The sequence below is a fragment of the Arachis hypogaea genome, chromosome 18, assembly GCF_003086295.3.
Source record: "Arachis hypogaea cultivar Tifrunner chromosome 18, arahy.Tifrunner.gnm2.J5K5, whole genome shotgun sequence".
NCBI classification, from domain to species: Eukaryota; Viridiplantae; Streptophyta; class Magnoliopsida; order Fabales; family Fabaceae; genus Arachis; species Arachis hypogaea.
The window spans coordinates 1,077,283-1,099,346 of NC_092053.1; the positions used below are offsets into that span (position 1 = coordinate 1,077,283).

The 22,064-nt window shown below is 34.3% G+C and overlaps 5 protein-coding genes across 5 annotated transcripts; 2 read left to right on the plus strand and 3 right to left on the minus strand.

Annotated features, from left to right (window-relative positions):
- Positions 1-1,982: 1,982 nt before the first annotated feature.
- On the minus strand, positions 1,983-5,900 carry LOC112770880 (protein disulfide isomerase-like 1-6). The gene is made up of 12 exons (XM_025815353.3): positions 5,167-5,900; positions 4,739-4,868; positions 4,494-4,659; positions 4,213-4,331; positions 3,873-3,953; positions 3,691-3,780; positions 3,520-3,591; positions 3,371-3,439; positions 3,000-3,080; positions 2,768-2,902; positions 2,564-2,617; positions 1,983-2,465 (listed from the first exon to the last, which is right to left on the minus strand). The coding sequence occupies exons 1-12, from the start codon at positions 5,697-5,699 to the stop codon at positions 2,370-2,372; spliced, it is 1,626 nt and encodes a 541-aa protein (XP_025671138.1). The 5' UTR covers positions 5,700-5,900; the 3' UTR covers positions 1,983-2,369.
- A 1,377-nt stretch (positions 5,901-7,277) lies between these two features.
- Positions 7,278-9,668, minus strand: LOC112770882 (uncharacterized). The gene is made up of 3 exons (XM_025815355.3): positions 8,639-9,668; positions 8,041-8,226; positions 7,278-7,867 (listed from the first exon to the last, which is right to left on the minus strand). Exons 1-3 carry the CDS (start codon positions 9,098-9,100, stop codon positions 7,586-7,588), a joined length of 930 nt encoding a protein of 309 aa, XP_025671140.1. The 5' UTR covers positions 9,101-9,668; the 3' UTR covers positions 7,278-7,585.
- A 4,704-nt stretch (positions 9,669-14,372) lies between these two features.
- Positions 14,373-15,503, plus strand: LOC140181695 (protein MAIN-LIKE 1-like). The gene is made up of 3 exons (XM_072225983.1): positions 14,373-14,410; positions 14,838-15,378; positions 15,468-15,503. Exons 1-3 carry the CDS (start codon positions 14,373-14,375, stop codon positions 15,501-15,503), a joined length of 615 nt encoding a protein of 204 aa, XP_072082084.1.
- Positions 15,504-18,353: 2,850 nt separating this feature from the next.
- LOC112770883 (dynein light chain 1, cytoplasmic) lies at positions 18,354-19,417 on the plus strand. Its single transcript, XM_025815357.3, has 3 exons — positions 18,354-18,642; positions 18,763-18,951; positions 19,029-19,417. Exons 2-3 carry the CDS (start codon positions 18,814-18,816, stop codon positions 19,194-19,196), a joined length of 306 nt encoding a protein of 101 aa, XP_025671142.1. The 5' UTR covers positions 18,354-18,642; positions 18,763-18,813; the 3' UTR covers positions 19,197-19,417.
- Positions 19,418-19,884: 467 nt separating this feature from the next.
- Positions 19,885-21,733, minus strand: LOC112770881 (glyoxylate/hydroxypyruvate/pyruvate reductase 2KGR). Its single transcript, XM_025815354.3, has 2 exons — positions 21,081-21,733; positions 19,885-20,739 (listed from the first exon to the last, which is right to left on the minus strand). Exons 1-2 carry the CDS (start codon positions 21,516-21,518, stop codon positions 20,221-20,223), a joined length of 957 nt encoding a protein of 318 aa, XP_025671139.1. The 5' UTR covers positions 21,519-21,733; the 3' UTR covers positions 19,885-20,220.
- Between the last annotated feature and the right edge of the window lie 331 nt (positions 21,734-22,064).

Sequence of the window (22,064 nt, forward strand, 5' to 3'; positions counted from 1 at the left end):
AAAAAAGCAAAAATAATCGAGAATGAAAATACAAAAAATATAGTATAGCATTATAAATATACTATTAATCATGATTTACTGGAATATATGCATAGTAAACAAATGTTATTGTGTCATTATACACTTTAAATATTTGAAAATGAAAATTGTTATTATTATAGGTTTAATGTAGATATTAATTATATTTATTAACTATTATTTTTTAATTTAATTGAATAATAATAGGTATTAAATTTAATATTTTTGTATTATTATTATTATTATTATTTAGAAATCTATTATTTTTATTTTGCAAAATTGTAAAATTAACGTCTATGTAAAATTGTTGACATGACTCAATTATAAAAATCAATATGTTATAACTTATAAGCTCATTTTATAATAGATTTGCCAATTTTTATATAATAAAAATAGATGGCATTATATCTTATCTATCACTGATTCATGATTATCCATGCAGGGCCATTCTTAAAAAGTGAGTTCTATGGTGTCTTTGTTATGGTGCTTATATTGTCTAACTTCCCTTTTAAAGTAAAAAATAAAATGTTTAAAATAAAAAATAAATCATATAAAATTTATTAAATATTATTTATTTACCTTTTTTAGTAACTTAGATATAAAGTAATAGGCACCATAATATTCACCTTCTTAAAAATGTTAGTTGGAAAGCACTTGGGTTGGATTTCAGTGTCTGGATCATTATACTTGCCTTAGAAATTGCAGAGTTAGCTTTTTCCCTTAACCATTTCATTTTTTTCCTTCATTTTTCCTCTCTATTATGTCCATGAAGAAGAAATATTGTTGTAAGAAATATACCTTTCCTTGTTTTGTAACAGAGCCATACAACAACTTGTTAATTGGAATGTTGGGTGTTTAACCTATTACAAGATTGAGAAAATGGATGAATTTAACTCAAATTTTACATATAAAAACACCACATATTTCTTTGGATTTTTGCTTGTTTATGTAGAGACCAGTGGCATTAGGAGTGACTTCATTTCAAGCAGTGCTTCTGTACAAAGAAAAGAGGGTGATAGCATCAAAGGGAGATCAAAAAACACATTGAAGATTGCACCAATTAATACTATACTCTGCATGTGGCCTTGTTGGTGGCTTGCTTGGTCTTGGTGGTGGTTTCATCTTGGGACCCCTCTTCCTAGAGCTAGGAATCCCTCCTCAAGTACCTTCCAATTTCCATGCTTCTCTACACACAATCTTTTGCTTGTTTTTTATCTTTTTTTTCAAAGTACCACCTTTTCTAAGACTTCTTACAAAGATGTCATCCTTTTAAAAGGATTTAAACACCATTGCCTTCCACCTTTATGATGCTAGAAATGCTACCCACATTAGTGTTTCTGAAGAGGTGGCCCCAAACCTTTTTTTTTTTTTTTGGTCAAATAGATTGGACAACCCCAATCGTAGGTATCACAACACACACACCCACGCACCCACACTTTGAGGTTTTATCAAACCTCATACCAGTCTCAGCTGGGGTTCGAACTTGGTGCAGCTTGTTTAAGAGGCAATATGATTGCCACTTGGTCTAGGCCTCGGCTGCAGCGCCAAACCTTTAGATGCCTCCCAATTAGCAGCCCAAAAAAATTAGCATGGTGGCAACTGAATAAATAGTTTCAAATAAATAGTTTCATTACTTATAAATGGCAGACACGGTTTTGGTGAGTGCAATATCCCAAGGCAAGTACCAAGTTTCTTTTTTTTTTGGTCAAGGCAAGTACCAAGTTTCATTAACATGACTTCTTTGTTGAGTGCTTCACCATTGCTTTATTATCAACATTTGCTTCCTGTTTTTGATGTCATTGCAGGAACTGTTGGCATAGTAAGAATGGTTGAAAAGATTGCAGAGCATAAGTATATGGGATTTGAAAACTTCTGGGATTACCAAAGCTAAATTTTACAGAATTTTCTCAGAATAATTAAATTATGTCTTAATAAACAAGGTAATAAAAATTCAGTGCTAATTGTTTGTGCAAACTCAGCATGTTGAACTCATAATGGTTTCACAGAAAAACCAAACATGCTCATATATATTGATTCAAGCTTTCAGAGATATAAATTGTTCTAAAAAGTACAGACTTAGATACAATTAGGCACTAATGTTGTTTCATTTGCTATGAAATCTAATAGGATTAAAATGTAGATCAGTCCATTCTTTGTAGTATTATGATCTCTACTTCCTTTTGTTGTATGCGGACACCATTCGGCATAAGCTAATTCCGGTAGCAGACTAACTCATCCAAACCACAAAAAAAGTCGGAGTGAAAATGGAGGAAAGAATTGAAAATGAGAGTATATTTGTTCTTTCAACGGTTTCCTCGTTCTTCGCCGTTCTTAAAACAGTTTGCTGTGTTCTATAACTCATCTTTGACAACTTGATTTTTGACTTTTAGATGTTTGTTGATGGAAGCAGCCAATTCTTTCAAACTAGATTTTGTAGAGAGTTTGATCTGCATAAAACAAGGGGTGCTCATCATATAATTAATTCGATTATCATTAAAGAAACCAAATGTTTACCACCAAAATCAGGGTGCTAAGAAGTAATTACCGGATTTATCTTATCATCTGCTTTGTAAAGTAGAAGCGTGGGGTAGTCATTCACCTGCCATTAAGCAAAGAGAAGTGTTTGGTCATATCAAAAATTTCTTAACGAAATAACATGATTCGAATTCCAAAAACTGATGCAGGGTTTATTTTTCAGAACATAAAGAAAAATTGAGACATTTAAAGTAAGCTTTTTCATGACACTAACTTGCAATTTTGGATGTTCATTTGCTGAAGCATCTATCCTTGCAAATATTAGATTAGTTGCTGCTTTGTAGTGCTTTGCCAACTTCTCTACTTGTTTGCTAATTGCATCACAGTTGATACACCAAGGTGTAAATACCTGTTTACAAATCCATCGAGAACATAGCCAATATAAAAGTCTTTCTTTAGAGAAAAACAAAAAAACAAACTGAAAAACACTATTGAAGTTTGCAAACCTCCAGAATCACATCCTTCTCATTGCTCAAAACTGCATCATCAAATGTTTTCCCGACAACAACATGAATAGTAGCATCTGTCTGCAATTCCCAGTACCATGGCGATTAATGGAAGCATACGTTTAGTTTTAGGAGATAAACAAATAACTTCTAGGTTTCATTGATTCATTCTATTACTACAAAATATATAGCTAGCTATATGTGTCATTAGAAAGAAAATCTGGAATATTTTACATATGACTCAAGGAATTCACATTATATCTTAACAGAAAAAGGACAACATATTACAATGAGTGCACAACTAATGCTCTTATATAGTCAAAGACTGTAAATTATAAGAGAGAAAGCAGGAAATTTGTTTTAGAACTCACATTATCTGGTATTGGTTGAGACTTGAAGAAAGGTGACAGAGAACCTTGCACAAAGTTATTGCAGAAATCCTGAGAGAGCCATTTCAACATTATTACTTGCTTGATTGCTAATCAATGGGAGGATACCGTACATGAACAGAAGATCATACCTGAATATTGCTTCGTGTTGGTTCTGACTCCAACAAATATTTTGAGCTCATTCCATTATCAAATGCAGCTACCTATAAATAAACACAAAAAACAAAATAAAATGCATCAGTTGGTAGAATTATCAGAATTTATAAAACAAATCTCAAAAAATGGTTAACTCATAAACTAACCACAGTGTTTCTTGATTCTTCAAGACCAAACAATGTTAGGAAGGGTTTTGCAAGGTTCTCTTCTTTAATATCAACATATATAAACATTATCTGCAGATGAATGAAAGACTTAGATTAAGAATTCTAAACCATATTGCAGGAAAAGTTTAAATGTCCCAATTGTAGGCTAGAAGAGCAACTACCTTTGACTTGAAAGTTCTTGCAACATCTTGAATAGTATCTTTAAGATTCTTGAAGTCGTCAATGTCGGCAAAGACAAAAACCTACAGGGAAAGGGAAAAAAAAAAGAACGGAACCTATGAGATTAATGTAATATATTCTCATGATAGATGGATATCAATGAGAAAAACAAAAATAGTGGAGAGCATAATAAAATATGCAGAACATGTGCTTTTTCTATGCAGAAATTTTAAACCTTACTTAAAAATTGTGAGCACAAACTCCAATAAAGAGACAGAAAAGTAACAGAATTCAAACCAAGTGAAAATCCAATTTAAGGTTAAAACTGAAAATAATAGCAACCTGAAGCTTAACGGGGCTTGAGTAGACACTGATAGAGTTCATTTCAGTCAGTTTTGTAACTAATGGAAACTTGTTGTAGTCCAAAAACTCCAATATTTTACTTGTTGTGAAAGCTCCGTCTGCATAATCAGCAAGTTTTGCATTCTTGACTTACATCAGACTATTCGGTAAACAAGATAAGATAGGAAGGAAGAAAAAATGTTTTACAAAAGAAGTGTGCAATGTTGGTCCACCAGATTTTAACTGATTGAACATAAGGATCGAAACAATTGCCGACTCACCATATGCAGTGTATCTTTCAGGTTCACTCTTAACAATTCCTAGAAAATTAACAGTGGATGGGATATCTGGATAAAGAACTTGGGCATGCTCCACTTTATTCACTTCAACAAATTGGGTTTCATTATCCAACTTTGCAGCTCTCACGAATTCGTCATATTCATGTCCCTGATATATTTGCACACAAAAATTAGCACAGCCCAGAAAAGTGGAAACACTAACAAGGAGTTTTCCAAGTGTTTCTTACCTCAAATTTGTCAAACCGACCAATAACAAATGTATGATACTTTGTCAGAAATTCCTCTGCCTCCTTTTCCGAATTTATCCTAATAACAGACGAGCCAGTCTTTTTCCTTGCCCATATCACTATATCATCCCTGAAATCAACAGTCCCAATGTTAATTCACATGGCCACTAGATAAAAATGTTTGAAGTAGTTCCACCAATATAATTGACATGACCAATTCTCAAGCTATCTGTGCACTGTGAACAACATTTCAGGTAAATCTGCATCTATTCCATTCAGCTAACATCAGTATATCACTTCAAGATATAAACAAGCCTCTAAATACCATAAAGAATTAGAAACACTAGCAAACATAGCAAAAATTCAGATAAAACCCTACACAGGCCTAGTGAGCTAAGTCTAAGAGAGAAGTTGTGAGAGCAATTTACGCTGTGAAACCGCCAGAGTAAGGTTGGGAGGTGCCATTAACGAAGAGAAGCAAAGTTGGGTAGCCTTTGATCCCAAGGAACGAAGCTGATTTGGGATACCTCTCAGCATCAATCTTCGCCATTAAAAGAGTGCTTCCCAACTCTTTCTTAAGCGAAGTTGCAGCTTCAGCAAATCGAGGCATGAGCTCAGCGCTCCTTGGACACCAAGGTGCATACCCCAGAACAAGAACATACTCATTCTCATTAATAACCTTCTCGGTCTTGTCACTATTGAGTTCAAGTACGATCCTTTGTGCCTTCGTTAGAACCTCTGCTTCCGACAACTTGTCGGTGCCACCACCACCACCTTGTTCTTCTGGTTGGTGTTTTTCTACCTCCTCGTCCACTGCTAACAATTCCTCAATGCCCTCCAAATCATCGTCATCAGGGACAGCCTCGGAACACTGTGTGACAACGTTGTAACTAAGAATTAGGAGAAGGGTGAGGGTGAAATAAAGGGTGAATCTCAAGGTTGGGTTTTTTCTAGTGAACATGGTGCTGAGTAGTAGTGGGAGGAAGATCTTAGGTTGAATATGTGTGGGATTTGTGAAAAGTTTATGACTTTGGAGAAGATCTCATTCGTGGAGGCACATTTTAAAATTAGTGAAGAAATGGTGCGAACTGGGAAGAGAAGAAGAATGTGAATTTCTCAAGTGTGAAAATGTTTAGACAAGCTATTAACACGCCTAAATCTCCGGGATATCCATGTTAACAAAAAGGTGGAATTTAAAGAGCAATTGGCTTCGTATGAAGTTGATAGTTAAAAATTATTTTATGATTTAATCGATTTGATTAAATTTTTATCTAACTGCTCTCAATTAATAACTTCACGTAAAGTTGACTAATAAATTTGTCTAGAAAGCAGTAACTTTATATGTAATCAGCAAAATTTGTCTAGAAAGCAGTAACTTTATATGTAATCAACAAAAGAAAATTGAGCAATTCTACACTATTAGATGAAATCTCACACTATTAAAAAAATGAACAATCTTACATCATTAAATAAAATCTCACACTATTAAAAATATTATTAATAGTTACTTGATAACTACAAATCATAAAAGTTATTGAATGAATTTTATAATGTCTTTTATTATTGTGTCTAAATTATTTAACTTGCTTTTAAAAATAAAAAATAAAATATTTAAAATAAAAAATAAATATTTAAAATTTATTAAATATTATGTATTTGACTTTTTTGATAAATTAGGCACAATCTCAAAAAGCGCAATACCTCACCAAATTATTGACCCTAGTACTCTTCACTTGTCTAATTGCCTACCAATAACTATCACTATCCTCTGACTACCTTCTAAGAGATAAAAATTTAAAAGTATTAACTTTTCCTTTCACAATATCATAGATTTTTACAACAATGAAGATGGTTCTAAGACTTTCGTCCATATAAAATCTATGCTATAATGTCATAAGGTTTCATATTTCATCCCCAGAAAAAGCATGTGTCCTGCATCTTTTGGGTTTTCCCAAAATAGATTTGGTGTTGGTCATGACTTTGCCTTGATTTAGGACTTGTAAGTTGAACTTTTATAGAAAATATAAAGCCTAACAATGTCATATTAGCATAATATATATTTTAGAAGTTTAATGTGCCATTTTTATTTTTTTATTATTTTTATTTATATGAATAAAGGTATGGACTTAGATAAAAATTAAAAAAAAAATCATTATTTTTATTTGCCCAACTAAAATGCTTCTTAAGCATGGTAATAATTAATTATTCAGATATACTATGTGTATACTAAAATCAGCCATTAAGGCCGGTAACCAGTCCAAAATACATGTTAAAATATAAATATATATTGAAAATAAATTAAACTATACATATATTTATACACAAATACATTAGTGACTAATTTTAGTGTATAGGTAGTATTTTTGTATTTATAGGTAGATGATAGTTGTTTGAATTGCCTAAACATCATATTTTGAAGTTGAGCTTTAGAGATGATGTGTATGCAATATTGCAATAGATGTTATGATAAGTCTTTTTATTTACCAAAAAATAACTCAATTAAAACTAAAAATTAGTAGTTATTGCATGACGAACTTAATTGGCATCCCCTCAAGAATAAACTCATGGATTATACATTCATCTTACTTATTATGTGAATATGCTTATACAAATTTTCATGCATTTATTTCCACCACACTGACTATAAGTTTGGAAACACAAGTAACTACTAGTAAGTTGAAAGGGTTTTCCAAGTGCATGTACACACTACACATTTTGCTCCTCTTTCAAATGTAGTTTCTCAACCAGGGAAAATTTTTCACAAAACGGTGGATTACACAATTTTACATATATTACAGAAAGATTAACTGAATTCTTTCTCAAAAAATGGACATGAATCAGCATCCATCAGCCATATGTGCATGAATTCTTCTTGAACCTGATAGGTTTTGATTCAGAAGAGTTGATCACCAAAGGACAAGTAATTTCCTTATGGTGCTTTGTTCTTACTAGTTTCCCCACCACATTCCCTCTTGAACGAATCTCAAACTTCAATGTCAATGGAACCTCAACACTACCAGTTTGGGATACTATTAGTGTGGATCCAGCCCCATACAATGGAACCTTGTTACCTTCCACATTCACTGATACAATACGGTGACTTTTTCTTGGCTGATAGTATTTCTTCAGCTGCAAGGAACAAATCATCACATGTACAAGAATATAATATACATATAATAAGATGCTACTTAATGTCACCATTTTGTGTTATGTTAATAAACACCAACATTACCTTTTAATTTAGAAGTCCTAGCTAGTTTAAGTCACAAAGGGATAAGAACAACATAGTCTTGGTTTCTTACCTCACCAGTTGCGACAGTGATGTCTGAGAAGACAAGGTTAATGGGTGTGGAGTGCACATGAATGCCAAAAAATGTAGCAGGGTTATATATGCTCATTCTTAGTGTTCCATTTACTGTCAGCATTCTTGTTGTGACGCCTGTGAAGTCTGAACCCTCTCCAACATACATATTATGCACTGTCATGCTCTGCAACATTCACAATCTCAATTACTATCAACATAATCTCATAATTAGCATATAATTAGAGACAGGAATCCTATAATCCTTCCATTTTGTTCTGTAAAACATCTTGGATTGCAGCATATACTCACACAAATTCAAGAATTAGGCAAGTAGAACTAAACTATATGTAAACATGTACATCTTTATGGTAATTATAGGGAGTTTTTTAAAACAACACCAACCGATCTTTAATCAGCAATCAGCATTTATCTCATCTAAGTGACATTTATCAAAAACTATATCCCTCCCCAAATGAAAAAGTGACAACTTTCTACTGTACTCCCTCGCATAATTACTAAAGAGTCGGTATAATCGATGAATGATTAACTAACATACTTACCATGTTGATTAATTTTAGATTGAAATTGGGATTTACCTTGACAGTTACTTGAGCTTTGTAAGGCCTGCTAGCACCCCATATGATTAAGCAAAAGACAGAGAAGACAAGAACAAAAGTAAAGACAGCAATTAAAGCTTGGCAACGGCGAGTGTAAGCCTTGTCCTGAAACTCATGATAGGATCCTTCTTCAAGAATGACATCACACTCAGGCCACCCTTTATCATTCCTCTTCCTGCTCCCTTTTCTACCTGAAGAAGACCTGAAAATCCCTGAGAATCTGCTGGCTGAGGAGTTCCTTGAATGGCGGCCAAAGGAAGGGTGTGATGGTGACTCCATTGGACTGTTGGAGATTGGTGTGGCTTGCATTGAAGATGACTTGTCTCCATCATGTGAGTCCCTTGAAGGGCTTTGAACATAGTACACAGGTCGCTTTGGAGACCTTGATGGTGATGATGGTGCTAAGCTTGTTATATCTGATTCTGATTTTGTTGACTGCATCTTCAACCAAATTGAGTAGTACCCTCAAAACTTTTGATGAAGTAAAAGAGATTGAAATTTGTACTAGAGGACAATAAGCTTAAGAACTTGTGCTCTTAAATTCATGAGCCTAACAGACATAGTGTTTGGAATATGCTGCATATATCAGCAAAATGAACAACTTACTCAAAAAACACCAACAAATGGTACGGTAATTTCAACAAATATGTGGTGTGTGTGTCACTATGAGAGAGTGAGAGAATGTGTGTATATGTGTATATATATATATATATATAATATGCATGGAAAGAAGGAAGGAGAAGCTTGTTATTGTTGGTGTTGGTGGAGTGAAGAGTCAAATGAGGAAAGCAAAAAGCCTGTGAAATGCTGGTTATGCTGTGAAGGGTAAAATATTTATTAAAATAAAATAACGGATAATAACAATAATGAAAGGCTCGGAATAAAAGTTTGGAGCCAAACCTCACTGGCTGCTACTATAAGCATAGGTTCGGGAGTAAGTGTCGGCAGCTATTGCTTTTCTTATTTCTTCTATAAACTATAAACTATATAATATATAGTTATAGACATCATTGATGTTGGTTCAAATTATATATACAAGAAGGCTACAATAGTGGTTTATTATGTTGTCTTTTTCTCTCTATGGGGTGTGTGTGGGGCATGAGCACTTCATAGAAACTAATAAATGCTTTGAAAATCCTTCAATTATATGAGTTGGACAAATTACCTACTTAGAGTATGGGGTCCTGTTTTTGTGTTTTGTCTATGTTGTAAATTTATTTGTATACGTGTTTATTTTTTGTTATCATGTTCTGGTGAGTGGTGTTGTTTATTTATTTTGTAGTCTTTAATTCTGATAGATTAATAATGTACAATATTAATGACAAAAGCTACATAAGTAGATGGACGGATAAAACAGTAAATAAAAAAAATCAACTTAGGAATTCAATTCAATTAAATTTGTACTAAATGAGTGTTGCTTAAGTGGCGAAAAGACAAATTTTTCTACAATGTTAATGTGAGTTAATGAGAAATTTGTTTTTAAGCCGTTTGTGTGAGAAAAATTCCCTTGTCAGAAAATTTTGTTCGTCAAAAAAAAAGAACAATCTTAAAAACAGTTTTATTTTTTGGGCAGTAGAAATTGTGGAATTTCTGAGGCCTAAGAAAATAAAATTCTAAATAATAGTTGGGCCTCCCTTAAACAAAAAAAAAAGCTTCGTGTGACCCAAACTCATCAACAAAAAGACCAACGTATATCATTAAAATGTCCAAAACAATTGTATTAGTGGAAGCCTTCTCTGATATCAGAGCCAGGTATCTGTGGGTTATGGGCCCACCACGCTTCCGCTGCGCCACTCTGATTTGGTGTTTAACTATCGACAAATATAATAGTTATTCTATGTTTTCTTCGTCAATGAAGTAACCTTACATCATTAATCAACTCATCATTTTGCCAAAATTCATATATAATACAGTTTAGTTCGGGTCCACAAATTGTATACTATAGTACTATAATTCAATAACTTTGGTCTTAGCACAAAATGGTCTCAGCTGGTATATTTCTGTGTTTTAACTTGTAACGGATAACGAGATCACGTTCTGTTTTGTTATACTCATCAAGATTTATGATTATATTTTCCAAATAGCGGTGCCCAAGACTACAACGAATTTACTAGTACATGTGTAACATATGATTCATTGTCTTGCTAACACATGACATAGTTGAATGTAAACTCACGTAAGCTTGATAGGATGTGCTTAGTGCTTTGTATCTTATCTATATTCCATTTTTAATTTAGTTTATCCAATTAGCATGACAGAAAGAAATATTATTATAATAATAAACAAGCATCTATTTTGCTACAATAATTGAACCTCCTTTTTATTTAATTATTCTTACTTTTTTTTTTGGGTTGGTGGATTGTTTCATCATATTATAAACAGCAATCTTCTATGCCAATTTATCCTTTGAATCGATATTAACGTAGCGCTTCCGTGCGTTTTAGTAAATTAAATTCTCTAGTTTTATTTAAAATTGCTTATACTTTTTTTTAACAGTATTTTGAACTGAGATTCCACGTCTTCTTAGACTCAATACAATCTGTAGTATTTACAGTTTTAAAGATTCGGTTTTTTTTTTTTTTCTTAACCACAAATATGAGATTTCTTTCTATAAAGACAGGGGCGGAGCTAGATAAAATATTAGAGGGGGCCAAAAATATTTATACAATAAACTAAGACTAAAATAAAATTTTAAGGAGGGCTAAACTGAAATTTACATATAATTTACATGTAAAAAATTAAAATTAGGGGAGGCCATCGCCCCCCTTTCCCACCACCTAGCTCCGCCCCTGTATAAAGATGAGATAATTTAGTAAAAATCTAATAAAAAAAAGTTATGTTACTCTTTTAAGACGTCAAGATGACGAAATGTGTCTTTACAGCAACCATTTTACACTTTTTAAATCGGGGATGCTACACATTTATGTAACTATATAACTAAGTTGGCCCAACACTAAAAAAATCCAATACCATTAAATGAAACGTGAAATACACGCGCCCAATACACACAAAATCACTCTTACCCAACGCTTCTTCTCCCCACGCTTCTTCTTCTTCTTTTCACGCTCGTTTACGCACGGAGCGTTTTCTTCTTCTTCGGCTTTTTCTTCGCGTTCCTCCTTCTCCGTTTCTTTCTTCTTCACGTATTTTCTCCTTATCATTATTTTTTTGTTATTATTGCTGCTGTATTTTTTTGTCTTTTCCTCCTTCTCTCTCTGACTCTCTAGTGAAGAAGTAGTAGAAGGTGAGGAAGAAGAGTTTTGAATAGTGCAGAATGAACTGAACATAGTACTCAAGGTGAACCAAACACAGTACTCATGGTAAACTGAACATACTACTCATGGTGAACCGAATACAATACAATTGTATAGTATTGAGTGAACGAACCTTGAATGCTAAACCCTAAACCCTGAACCCTACCGTAAACCCTAAACCCTCAACTATGAACACAGTGAACCGAAATTAATACACGGGGCGAACCGAAAGTTTGAAACACACTGAACCCTGTACACTGAATCCTAAACCCATAAACCCTAAACCCTAAAATCCTAAACCCTGAAACCCTAAAACCCTATCGTCATTCTTTTGTTGTTGTTGCTGTTGTATTTTTTTGTCTTTTCCTCCTTCTCTCTTTTCCTCCTTCTCTCTTTGGTGAAGAAGCAGTAGAAGGTGAGGAAGAAGAGTTTTGAATAGTGCAGAATGAACCGAACACAGTACTCATGGTGAACCGAACACAATACAATTGTATAGTATTGAGTGAACGAAACATAATCCATTATATAAAATCAAATTTAAACATCTTTCTGCAAAATGAACCAAACACAGCACTCATGGTGAAACAATTATATAGTACTGAGTGAACGAAACATAATCCATTATATAAAATCAAATTCAAATAAAGTCATTTATTGTTTCGATTTAGAAGTGCAGATCGAAGAAGAAAACGAAGAAGAATAGGAAGAAGATAAATGCAACGTAACCAGATCGAAATAAAAAAACGAGAAGATGAACGCGACCAGAAGAGAACGACGAAGGCAATGTAGATCAATAAGAAAGAACGCGAGCAAATAAGAAGGAGGTTTACGTTGTAGCAGAAAGTTTACGTTGAGCAAAACTTTAGGTTGCAGCACGTTATATGTAACGTGTGTATGATAAACGAGTGAGGGATGGGAGATGCACATGTGGAGGAAATTACTTGGTTAACAACCATGTAAAAAATACATGAATACAAAATTTTTTCATTTTTTAAATTTAATATTGTCATTCTAATTAATCCAAATTCAGTCCAGCATGAACTAAATAAGTTACAGTTGTACTATTTATCATTAATTTTTTATTTTTACCTAATTTATCATACACACTAAAATTCCAATTCTTAACTACCTAGTAATCCTTTTAGTATTGGCATCAAAATTAGTGTGAAATAAAATTTTGTTACATTTCACTATATATAAAAATCACCCTTATTCACTTCTAACAATTACAGGGTTATTTTTTAATTTTGTAATATATTTTAACCCTTTAGATTAGCTTTTTTTTTAATCGAAGTGATCTAAATTGTTGGATAAAATTATTGAATTTATTTCTCTTAAAAAGTTAAAATTGAGCTTCTATTGAGTTTTCGACGATCATAATTGCCACTTCAAAAAGTTTTGTTCTGCTATTTTGAAAATCACCCAATCCAGTATTTCTAATGCTTTCTCCAACATGCACCGAACTATCATTTTCATCAGTCCATTTATCACTGTCATTAACCTGTGCATATACAAACTCACACAATACAAGCACCAATTTGCAATCATCATCAAAAAGGTATCTGCAAACATTTGTTTCTCTTGAATAAATTCAGCACATATCTTCTACCATGATCAAATATAGAAAGTCAAGCTCTTTTACTTCAAAAAAAAAAAAATTATTCTCTTCTCAATATTTGTGTTTGCCAATTCTAAAATATCCAATTGTTTTGCCTTTTTGAACTTTTATTTTATTTTTTCCAATGATTCAAAGTCTCTTTTCATGCTTCACTCTATTGAAGTACTCTATTTTTAAAAATTTTTATATTCCTAATTTTTCATGTGACCCATATAATTGGAAAATAATTTTTTCACTCATTTTTTCTAAACTTACACAATTATAACTCACATCAAACTTCAAAAAAATTTCTACTATCACTTGAATTTGTTCGATTAGTTCCATCTCATCTTAAAGTTCTATGTTATGACTTGTGAACAAAATTATAGGGGTAATTTACTTAAATAAATAGAATAGGAGAGTTGTTTACCTAAATGTGCAAATCTGTTTGTTGTTACGTTTATGTGCAAAACCGGATTTATATGTAATCCGTGGCAACCCACCACGGTTTCTAAACATGCATAAACCGTGGGAGGTCACCACGGAATAGGAGCAAATTTATTTATATGTAAACCGTAGTAGGTCACCACGGTTTACGAAGAGAAATTGGCGTGCATAAACCGTGGGGAGTCACCACGGTTTATGAGGAAATATTGTTGAACGTAAAACCCGGTAACCCACCGCGGTTTACGTGTGTCTACATATATAAGTAATCCGCTGAAGGCAGGGACGGATTCATTAGGGACATCAAGAAAGATAGGAGGTTGGTGGGTTGTAGAGAGAATTTGGAAAAAGTTTGGAGGTGTGAAGGAGAAGTGGGTAGTGGGGCCAATGGAGGATGAGGATTGATTGTACCGACTAAATGGCATCGCTCACGTGGCAGGATATATCGACGAAGAGGTTAGTTACTATTATTGTTATTATTATTGTTATTAAATTTAATTCTAATATAGCAATTGATATTATTAGGAATATTGCTAGTAAAAATATTTTATTACATTTATTTGTTTTGTGATTCTGATTAATATTATTTACATAAATATTAATATTATTATCGGTACTGTTAGTAATGCATATTTTATTATGCTTATTTATCTTCTTAGTGTGGTTAATAGTATTTTTGTACAATATTTTATTATAAATATTAATATTTTATTCAAAGATATTTTTTTCTGTATTTATATTATTAATTTGTTGTAATGAGTGCATAGTTTTCTTAGCTTCAGTATTTAATACACAAATAGAGAATCAATGAATTTAATGTGAGCAGTCTAATAAATTTTACGAAAATTATGTTTGTTGTTGTTTGTAATGGTTGTATGTTAAGGGATTTTGTTATCGACGTTTTGCAGCCTAGTAGGGTTATTACCGCCGTTAGGCGGCAGCAGAATATGCCCTTACATGACCGGATTATACCGTATCTGGAGACTGCGGGCTTGTATCATCTTGCTAGGCTAAACAGTCAGTGCTTCTGGGTTGATGAGTCTCTGCTTAGCGCATTTATTGAGCGGTGGCGTCCGGAGACCCACACGTTCCATATGCCGTTTGGTGAGTGCACCATTACTTTACAGGATGTTGCGTATCAGCTGGGTTTGCCGATTGATGGTGCACCCGTTAGTGGGTGCTTGACTGAGTTTGAGAATCTGATGGAACACAGTAGACCAGCATGGGTGTGGTTCCGGGAGTTGTTCGGGGAGTTACCTCCACAGAGTAAAGTGAAGCAGATGACAGTGTGCTACACATGGTTCCACGAGAGGTTTCGAGTTCTCCCTGCAGATGCTACTGATGAGACCGTGCGTGTATACGCACGCGCTTATATCCTGATGCTGTTGTCGTCTCAGCTGTTTGCGGACAAGAATGCAAACAGGGTACACCTTCGCTGGTTGCCTTATTTGGCATCATTGGATGACTTGGGCAGATATAGCTGGGGCTCCGCTGCACTAGCCTGGTTGTATAGGTGTCTTTGTCGTGGTACAAACAGAAACGTCGTTAACTTGGCTGGGCCGCTACAGCTACTACAGTCTTGGATTTTCTGGAGGTTTCCCACTTTGAGTCCCCTTTCGTGCACGAAGCGCTACACGAATCAACCAAGTACAACCCTTACCGAATTCCTTGAATTTTCCATGATATTTCAAATGATCCAATTCGATGACTCTGTACTCAACACCTCGCCGGATGCTATAGTCCTTCACACTGAGCACAGCTTCATCTTTACTCTGGAACGATTGCCCAATCTCAAATTCTGTAGAAGATCTACCCACTCTGTTACCACTGTCTTCCTGTTGACCAAGAGCTTCGAAGTTTAGTGTGGAGAAGTGTGGAGGGTATTGATGAGAACCAGAACTCGAAGGCCGATGCTGCGCATGTGGATCGCCGCCTGTGTTTTCGTCGCTGTCACCATCGATATGAACAGGCTCCTGGTCAGACTCATCGTCACGCATTGCATTCTCTACTTGATCAGGTCCACCAAATTCTTCGATATAAGGTACGAGGCCACTACCGGTGCCCACAACGTTGGGAGGCTCAATGACTGCTGCATGCTCCAAAGGGACAGAACCAACAACCTCTGTTTGGTCTAAATCAGCCGCAAAAGAAGGTGATTGAACCGGCGGAAGATACAGTCTGACCGCAGGCATCGAACTAGATGCACCACCCGCGGAAGCTGGGCAAGGAACTGGAGCGGATGCCCCAGAACTATCGACACCAACCTCCAACTTCGCGAACAACTCATGGATTATGATCTCCGGAAAACTCCTTACACAGTAGAACAGAACCCTAATATCTTCATCAGCCTTAACTGCAAAGGTTTCATACTGAACACCGGTCGAGACAACCGCCATGGGAATCTTGTAGAATAGTTTCTTCACCCACTTGCAACCCAACACGCCAAGCTTCTCCAAGATGTTGTTCTTCAAGTCTGACAAACTCATCGACGAACTGATAAAAATACTTAGTGGTTCTCTGTCGGTGAACTTCACACCTTGGCTTTTGCTTTTTTTATTTTTCCAGAGCAATGCACCAGAGCAAGAAAGCTCTCTTCCTCACTAGCCATTGTGAGAATGATCTCTTATGGTGCTTGAATCACCCACATATATATAGAATTCTCGTCATAGTAAACCGTGGAAACCTACTAGGTTTTCTGCCCATTATTCTACATAAACCGTGGTAACCCACGGGGTTTTATGTGATTAAAAGTTTCTTCATAAACCGTGGTGACTCCCCACGGTTTATGCTTGCCAAATTTCCTTCGTAACCCGTGGTGACCTATCACGGTTTACTCTTACAAATTTTTGCTCCTAATCCGTGGTGACCTCCCACGGTTTATGTATGTTTAGAAACCGTGGTGGGTTGCCACGGATTACATATAAATCATGTTTTGCACATAAACGTAACAACAAATAGATTTGCACATTTAAGTAAAGAAATCCCTTTTTAATTTATTTAAGTAAATTGCCCACAAAGACTATAAATCACTTTATTAGTATTTTATGAATATTTAGCCTTACAATTTTTTTTTTGGTGTTTAATTTTTCTATAGTTGCAAACTATACCAACATCAAAAGATTTTACAGAAAACTTTTCATCTTCAAAAAATACATCCAAACCGCTTCATCCTTAGTACTTACATTTAAAATCACTTGTTGCAATAAAAATTATAAGGAAAAGTATACGTTACCAAGAAGGAGTCTGCCAACTATTACCAACACGTGATAAATTAGGATTAAACCATGATTAACTTAGATGTGGCTTTATTTAGTAGATGGGCTTCATGTCCAGCCCAACTCAAGTTGGCAGATTTTGGCAGATAAAAAATTGGTAACGTAGCACTACTGAAATTATAAATTTTACGGTATTTATTTTTCCACTCAAAAAATCGTCTAGTCTATTTTAAATCAGTTTTAAATTATTTCATTTCAAAAACCGCAACTATAAAATTAGATTTTAGAGATATCATACAACTTTAAAATTTGTTCTCTAAATTGTACTTCAACAAAAGGGAGTCACTCAAATAAAAATTTAATAATTAAAATTTAACATATATAACTAATTAAATTGTGTTATTTTTGTCAAAATTAAATTAGACAAATTAATTTGACTAAAAAATGGTGAATCAAATTTTGAACTGGTCTAAATTAATATTATTTTTATAAAAAATAACTACAATATCCTATTACAAAAAATGACTAAAATATTTTTATTATATATATTAATTTTAAAAATCCTAAATTTTAGTCCTTTATTTTTTTATCTTAAGATTAGGATTTAAAATTTTTAAAATTAATATATATATATATAATAAAAATATTTTAATTATTTTCTATAATAAGAGTATTGTAGTATTTTTATTAAAAAAATAATATTAATTTAGATTAATTTAAAAACTAATTTATAATTTTTTTGATTAAATCAATTTATTATTTAGTCTAATTTTAATAAAAATAATATAATTTAATTAATTATATATATTAAATTTTAATTATTAAAAAATATTTTTTAAAAGAGACGTTTTAAACGTTTTTATCTAAATAACATAATGAGTCATCATAAATTTTATATGATCAAATAACATTTATTACACAGAAAAATAAAAAAGCAATCATATAAGGCATACTCATCCAAGTTATGATGGGTATGACCACCGTCACTGCCTCCACCACTGCCACCAAGGTCGAGGAGAATAACTTTCTACCTACGATTTGATTTCCAGGACTTTTTTGTTTTTTTTGGTTAATTATTTCTAGAGCCTTTGATTCTGTATGGTGTAATAAATAAATAAGTAAATAAATCTCATATTAATATCTTAGGATTTTATATACCAATGTTTGTCTTGCTAGTATACTTTTGTGTGATGTGTGAACAGTGATTAGTTTCTTCTAGATTCACAGCTGAAGCAAGTTCCACCACGTGTCGGTGGTGCTTCAGCCAAAGCATTTTCAATTTGACAGCATTCCTTTTATTATTGGCCTCACCAGCTTTATCCCTTGCTTTTCTTTAACAAAAATACTAATAATCTTGGGCATCAATATCCTCATAATATTCATCCCATAACTCATCATTGAGATAGTTACTGATGCTCATTTATAGAGTACAGCTAAAAAACTCTCCAAGCAACGAAAGATAACGACACAAACGTAGGACTTCGTGCCAACTCTATAATTTTGTTTATTTTTATATATTCTCTCTATCTCCGAATGGAACCCTGCTCTTTTTATAGCCTTTACCAGTTCTGCTTCTCTTTCTGCTTTCACTAGACCGCCTTTGAATTGAAGATCAGATAAGGTTTCGGTTTCGGTTGTGACAACATGTTGGAAGGTAAAGCCTTGATAGAGGACACTGACATGCCAACCAAGATGCAGATCCAAGCTATGGCAGCTGCTTCTCAAGCTCTTGATCTCTATGATGTTGTTGATTGCAAATCCATTGCTGCCCACATAAAAAAGGTAACATCTTTCATTGTAAGAAACGTTCGTTTTGGTTTTGTGATTGAATATTATTATTATTATGGTTTTGTTTGCAGGAGTTTGATACAAGATATGGAAGTGGATGGCAATGTGTGGTGGGTTCAAGTTTTGGGTGTTTTTTCACTCATTCCAAGGGTACTTTCATATACTTCACTCTGGAGACTCTTAATTTCCTTATCTTCAAAGGAGTTGCTTCTTCTTCTCCTCCTTCTACTCCTAGCTGATTAGTGCAGCAGTTTCTAGAGAGTGCACTTCTTTGTTTTGTGTCTTTCTTTTCTTCCTTCATTCCATGTGAAAACAAGGAATGGAGAAGAAAAACAAAGCTTTTGTTATAAAGAAAATATAAGCAGTGCTTGATTATGTAAATATGATGAATAGTTTGCCTATTTAATGCTGACGCTTTGTTAAGAGTAGGATACTGAATGATATGATGGAATTCTGGATATTCTTTAATTTGGCCCTTTATTTTTTTTCATCCCCACGTCCACATGTTTATCCGGTGTTAGACTTAGACGTGCTCATCTAAGATTAGATAAGAAACGGGGCATTTGTTGACTTGAGTCAACTGAATCAAAGGTGAAGGAATTGATGATGCTTGAAGGATCAAAGGATGAGAAAATTAGGAGGCGAAATAAAAGATCGAGAATATCATATTTCGAGACTCTTTATCGCTTTCCTTTCATAGATGAGGCTATCATATGTGTCTATCAACACTTTCGCTTTTTCCTTTAGAACTTTAAAGTCATGATATTCAATACTTAAACTCGCATAAAGTAAATACGCAGCTGGAATTTTTTTTTTTACTTTCTAAATTTCATTTGAAAAAAAAATTACTCTAAGCGTCCATATCATTTCTACTGGAACTAAGCATATAGCATCTCCAATAATTACTCACACTTAACAATCATAGTAGGAACTAGGAAGTACAAGGTATCTCTTCCATAACAAATATAATCTAATTTCGCGTTTCTAACAACCTGTGAGGATGTGACTCAAAGCAAAATGCACATCTTAGTATTGCGCATTTCTCACTCGCTAGTCGCTACTACTGGGGAGTGGATCCTCTCCAGTGGGAAAAAAACTGGAGAGTACCCTCCAAGAATTTTCGCTGCGGAAGAAGTCATAGGGAAGTATCCTTCAAGTTCAAGTTCACAAAGTACCCCAAATCATGCAACTTCTTTATTGCAACAAAGAATGAAATACAAGGACAAAACTAAACTGATGCTAAATGAAACCATAAGCTAGTGATCAAGTTACTGGAGTCAATAGTGGCTTATTCTGGAAGTGTGCCTCTAAGTTAGCAATGACAAGGTCTGCCATGGCATCGCAAGTTTCGACGGTGTCGCTTCCAATGTGAGGGACGAGGACGACATTGTCAAGCCTCAAGAGCTCCTCAGGCACATGTGGCTCATTCTCATACACATCAAGACCAGCCCCAGCAAGTCTTCCTTCCGTCAAGGCGGACACAAGTTCAGCTTCATCGACGTGTTGGCCTCTCCCAATGTTGATTAGAATTCCTTTTGGTCCCAATGCATCAATAACTTTACGATTCACGATGTGATGAGTTTCTTGAGTGAGGGCACACGCTACAATGAGTATTTGAGAGTTAGCTGCTAAATCAAGGATGTTAGAGTAGAACTTATACCCTGTGTCTGGTTTTTCGGACCTGGAGTGGTAACTAACTGGGCACCCAAAAGCTGCGGCTCTTTTAGCTATTGCAGAACCAATCCTCCCAAGTCCAACAATTCCAACTGTTTTACCACTAAACTGAAATATCAAAGAGGCATCAACATTACTATGGTTTAATTGTAAGTCAATTTGGTTCCTCAAATTAGTTCTAAAAGATACAACAATAAATAGTTACATGTTACAAAAAAACCAGACATATCTTTCAGAAATTATTTTGACTATTAAGTATTAAGGTGACTACTCATCTGAAGTTGTTAAACACAATAACTATTAGATAATTTGATATGATTGACTAAATATTAATCTTCAAGAAAACTATATGTGAGTGTTCGTCCGGTATTAACCTATATTACTATTCTCATAAAGAAAAATGGCATTATTGACTGTTGAGCATTATATCAAACACATGGAAGGCAAACCTTTGAAGTCAAATAAAAGTCTGATTTTGACCAGGAGTGGTTTCGGACAAAGGAATCACAAGCGCAGATTCTCCGGGAGACGGATAAGGCAAGGGCAATGGCGAGGTCGGCGACGTCGTCGGTGAGGACGTCGGGGGTGTTGGCGACGCGGATGCCTCTCTGCTTGCATTTGGGGAGGTCAATCTTGTCCAGTCCAACACTGTAAGTGCAGACAATCTCGAGCTTGGGGAGGGAGTCGATCATGGTGGCGTCAGCACCCAATTTGGTGTTGCCGACGAGTGCGCGAATGGAATTGGAGTGTGCTTTGGAGAAGGCGGCGAGGGAGGGGTAGTTCCAGAGCCTGAAGAGGTTGAAGCGTTTTGCCAGTTGCTCTTCCAGGTAGGGGTGCATTTGGTTCGTCATCACCACTCCCATGGATTCCATTCTAGCTACTTCCATCGTCGAGGGAGAGAGAGAGAGAGGCTTAGTCCCCCTTCTTAGCCAGTAAATCGCACTTAACCTAGATTCACTCACTAAAATCAATTAATCGAATGGATCTATTTTAACTCTTTTTCATTTAATTTCCTTTTTTGTTTTTTAACTCTAATTATATCCAGGCCCATAATCAAAATGGTATCACTCATGCATCAATATATTTCTGTCATCTGTCAAATGGATCTAATATAAACTCTTTTTTCCTTTTTTCAACTCGAATTAAATAACAATGAGTATTACTTATACATTCTTATACCTATATTTAATATTTAAGGTATATTTTTTTTATATTTTATATTAAAATAATTGATAAATAATGAGAAAAGATAAATTTTGATGAATAATGCTATGCATTGTTATTCAAACCACTTATATGTTGTTAATTCTAATTCTAATATTAAAACACACCTTTTATTTTTACTTAGTTACTTATTGAAGTTGAATATGACATTTTTAACACACACAAAACTCTACTATTAGTGAACAAAATTGATGTTTAGCACTTGACAG

Coding starts and splice junctions, on each gene's coding strand:
- LOC112770880 (XM_025815353.3), bottom strand. CDS start 5,699: ATGTTCACTAGAAAAAACCCAACCTTGAGATTCACCCTTTATTTCACC. Junction 4,660..4,738: donor GTCGGTTTGACAAATTTGAG/GTAAGAAACACT, acceptor CAAATATATCAG/GGACATGAATATGACGAATT. Junction 2,618..2,767: donor ATGAACATCCAAAATTGCAA/GTTAGTGTCATG, acceptor GCTTAATGGCAG/GTGAATGACTACCCCACGCT.
- LOC112770882 (XM_025815355.3), bottom strand. CDS start 9,100: ATGCAGTCAACAAAATCAGAATCAGATATAACAAGCTTAGCACCATCA. Junction 8,227..8,638: donor AAGCTCAAGTAACTGTCAAG/GTAAATCCCAAT, acceptor TGAATGTTGCAG/AGCATGACAGTGCATAATAT. Junction 7,868..8,040: donor TCACTGTCGCAACTGGTGAG/GTAAGAAACCAA, acceptor TGTTCCTTGCAG/CTGAAGAAATACTATCAGCC.
- LOC140181695 (XM_072225983.1), top strand. CDS start 14,373: ATGGCATCGCTCACGTGGCAGGATATATCGACGAAGAG. Junction 14,411..14,837: donor CAGGATATATCGACGAAGAG/GTTAGTTACTAT, acceptor TTGTATGTTAAG/GGATTTTGTTATCGACGTTT. Junction 15,379..15,467: donor CGGACAAGAATGCAAACAGG/GTACACCTTCGC, acceptor CTGGTTGTATAG/GTGTCTTTGTCGTGGTACAA.
- LOC112770883 (XM_025815357.3), top strand. CDS start 18,814: ATGTTGGAAGGTAAAGCCTTGATAGAGGACACTGACATGCCAACCAAG. Junction 18,952..19,028: donor TTGCTGCCCACATAAAAAAG/GTAACATCTTTC, acceptor TTTTGTTTGCAG/GAGTTTGATACAAGATATGG.
- LOC112770881 (XM_025815354.3), bottom strand. CDS start 21,518: ATGGAAGTAGCTAGAATGGAATCCATGGGAGTGGTGATGACGAACCAA. Junction 20,740..21,080: donor ACTTTTATTTGACTTCAAAG/GTTTGCCTTCCA, acceptor TTGATATTTCAG/TTTAGTGGTAAAACAGTTGG.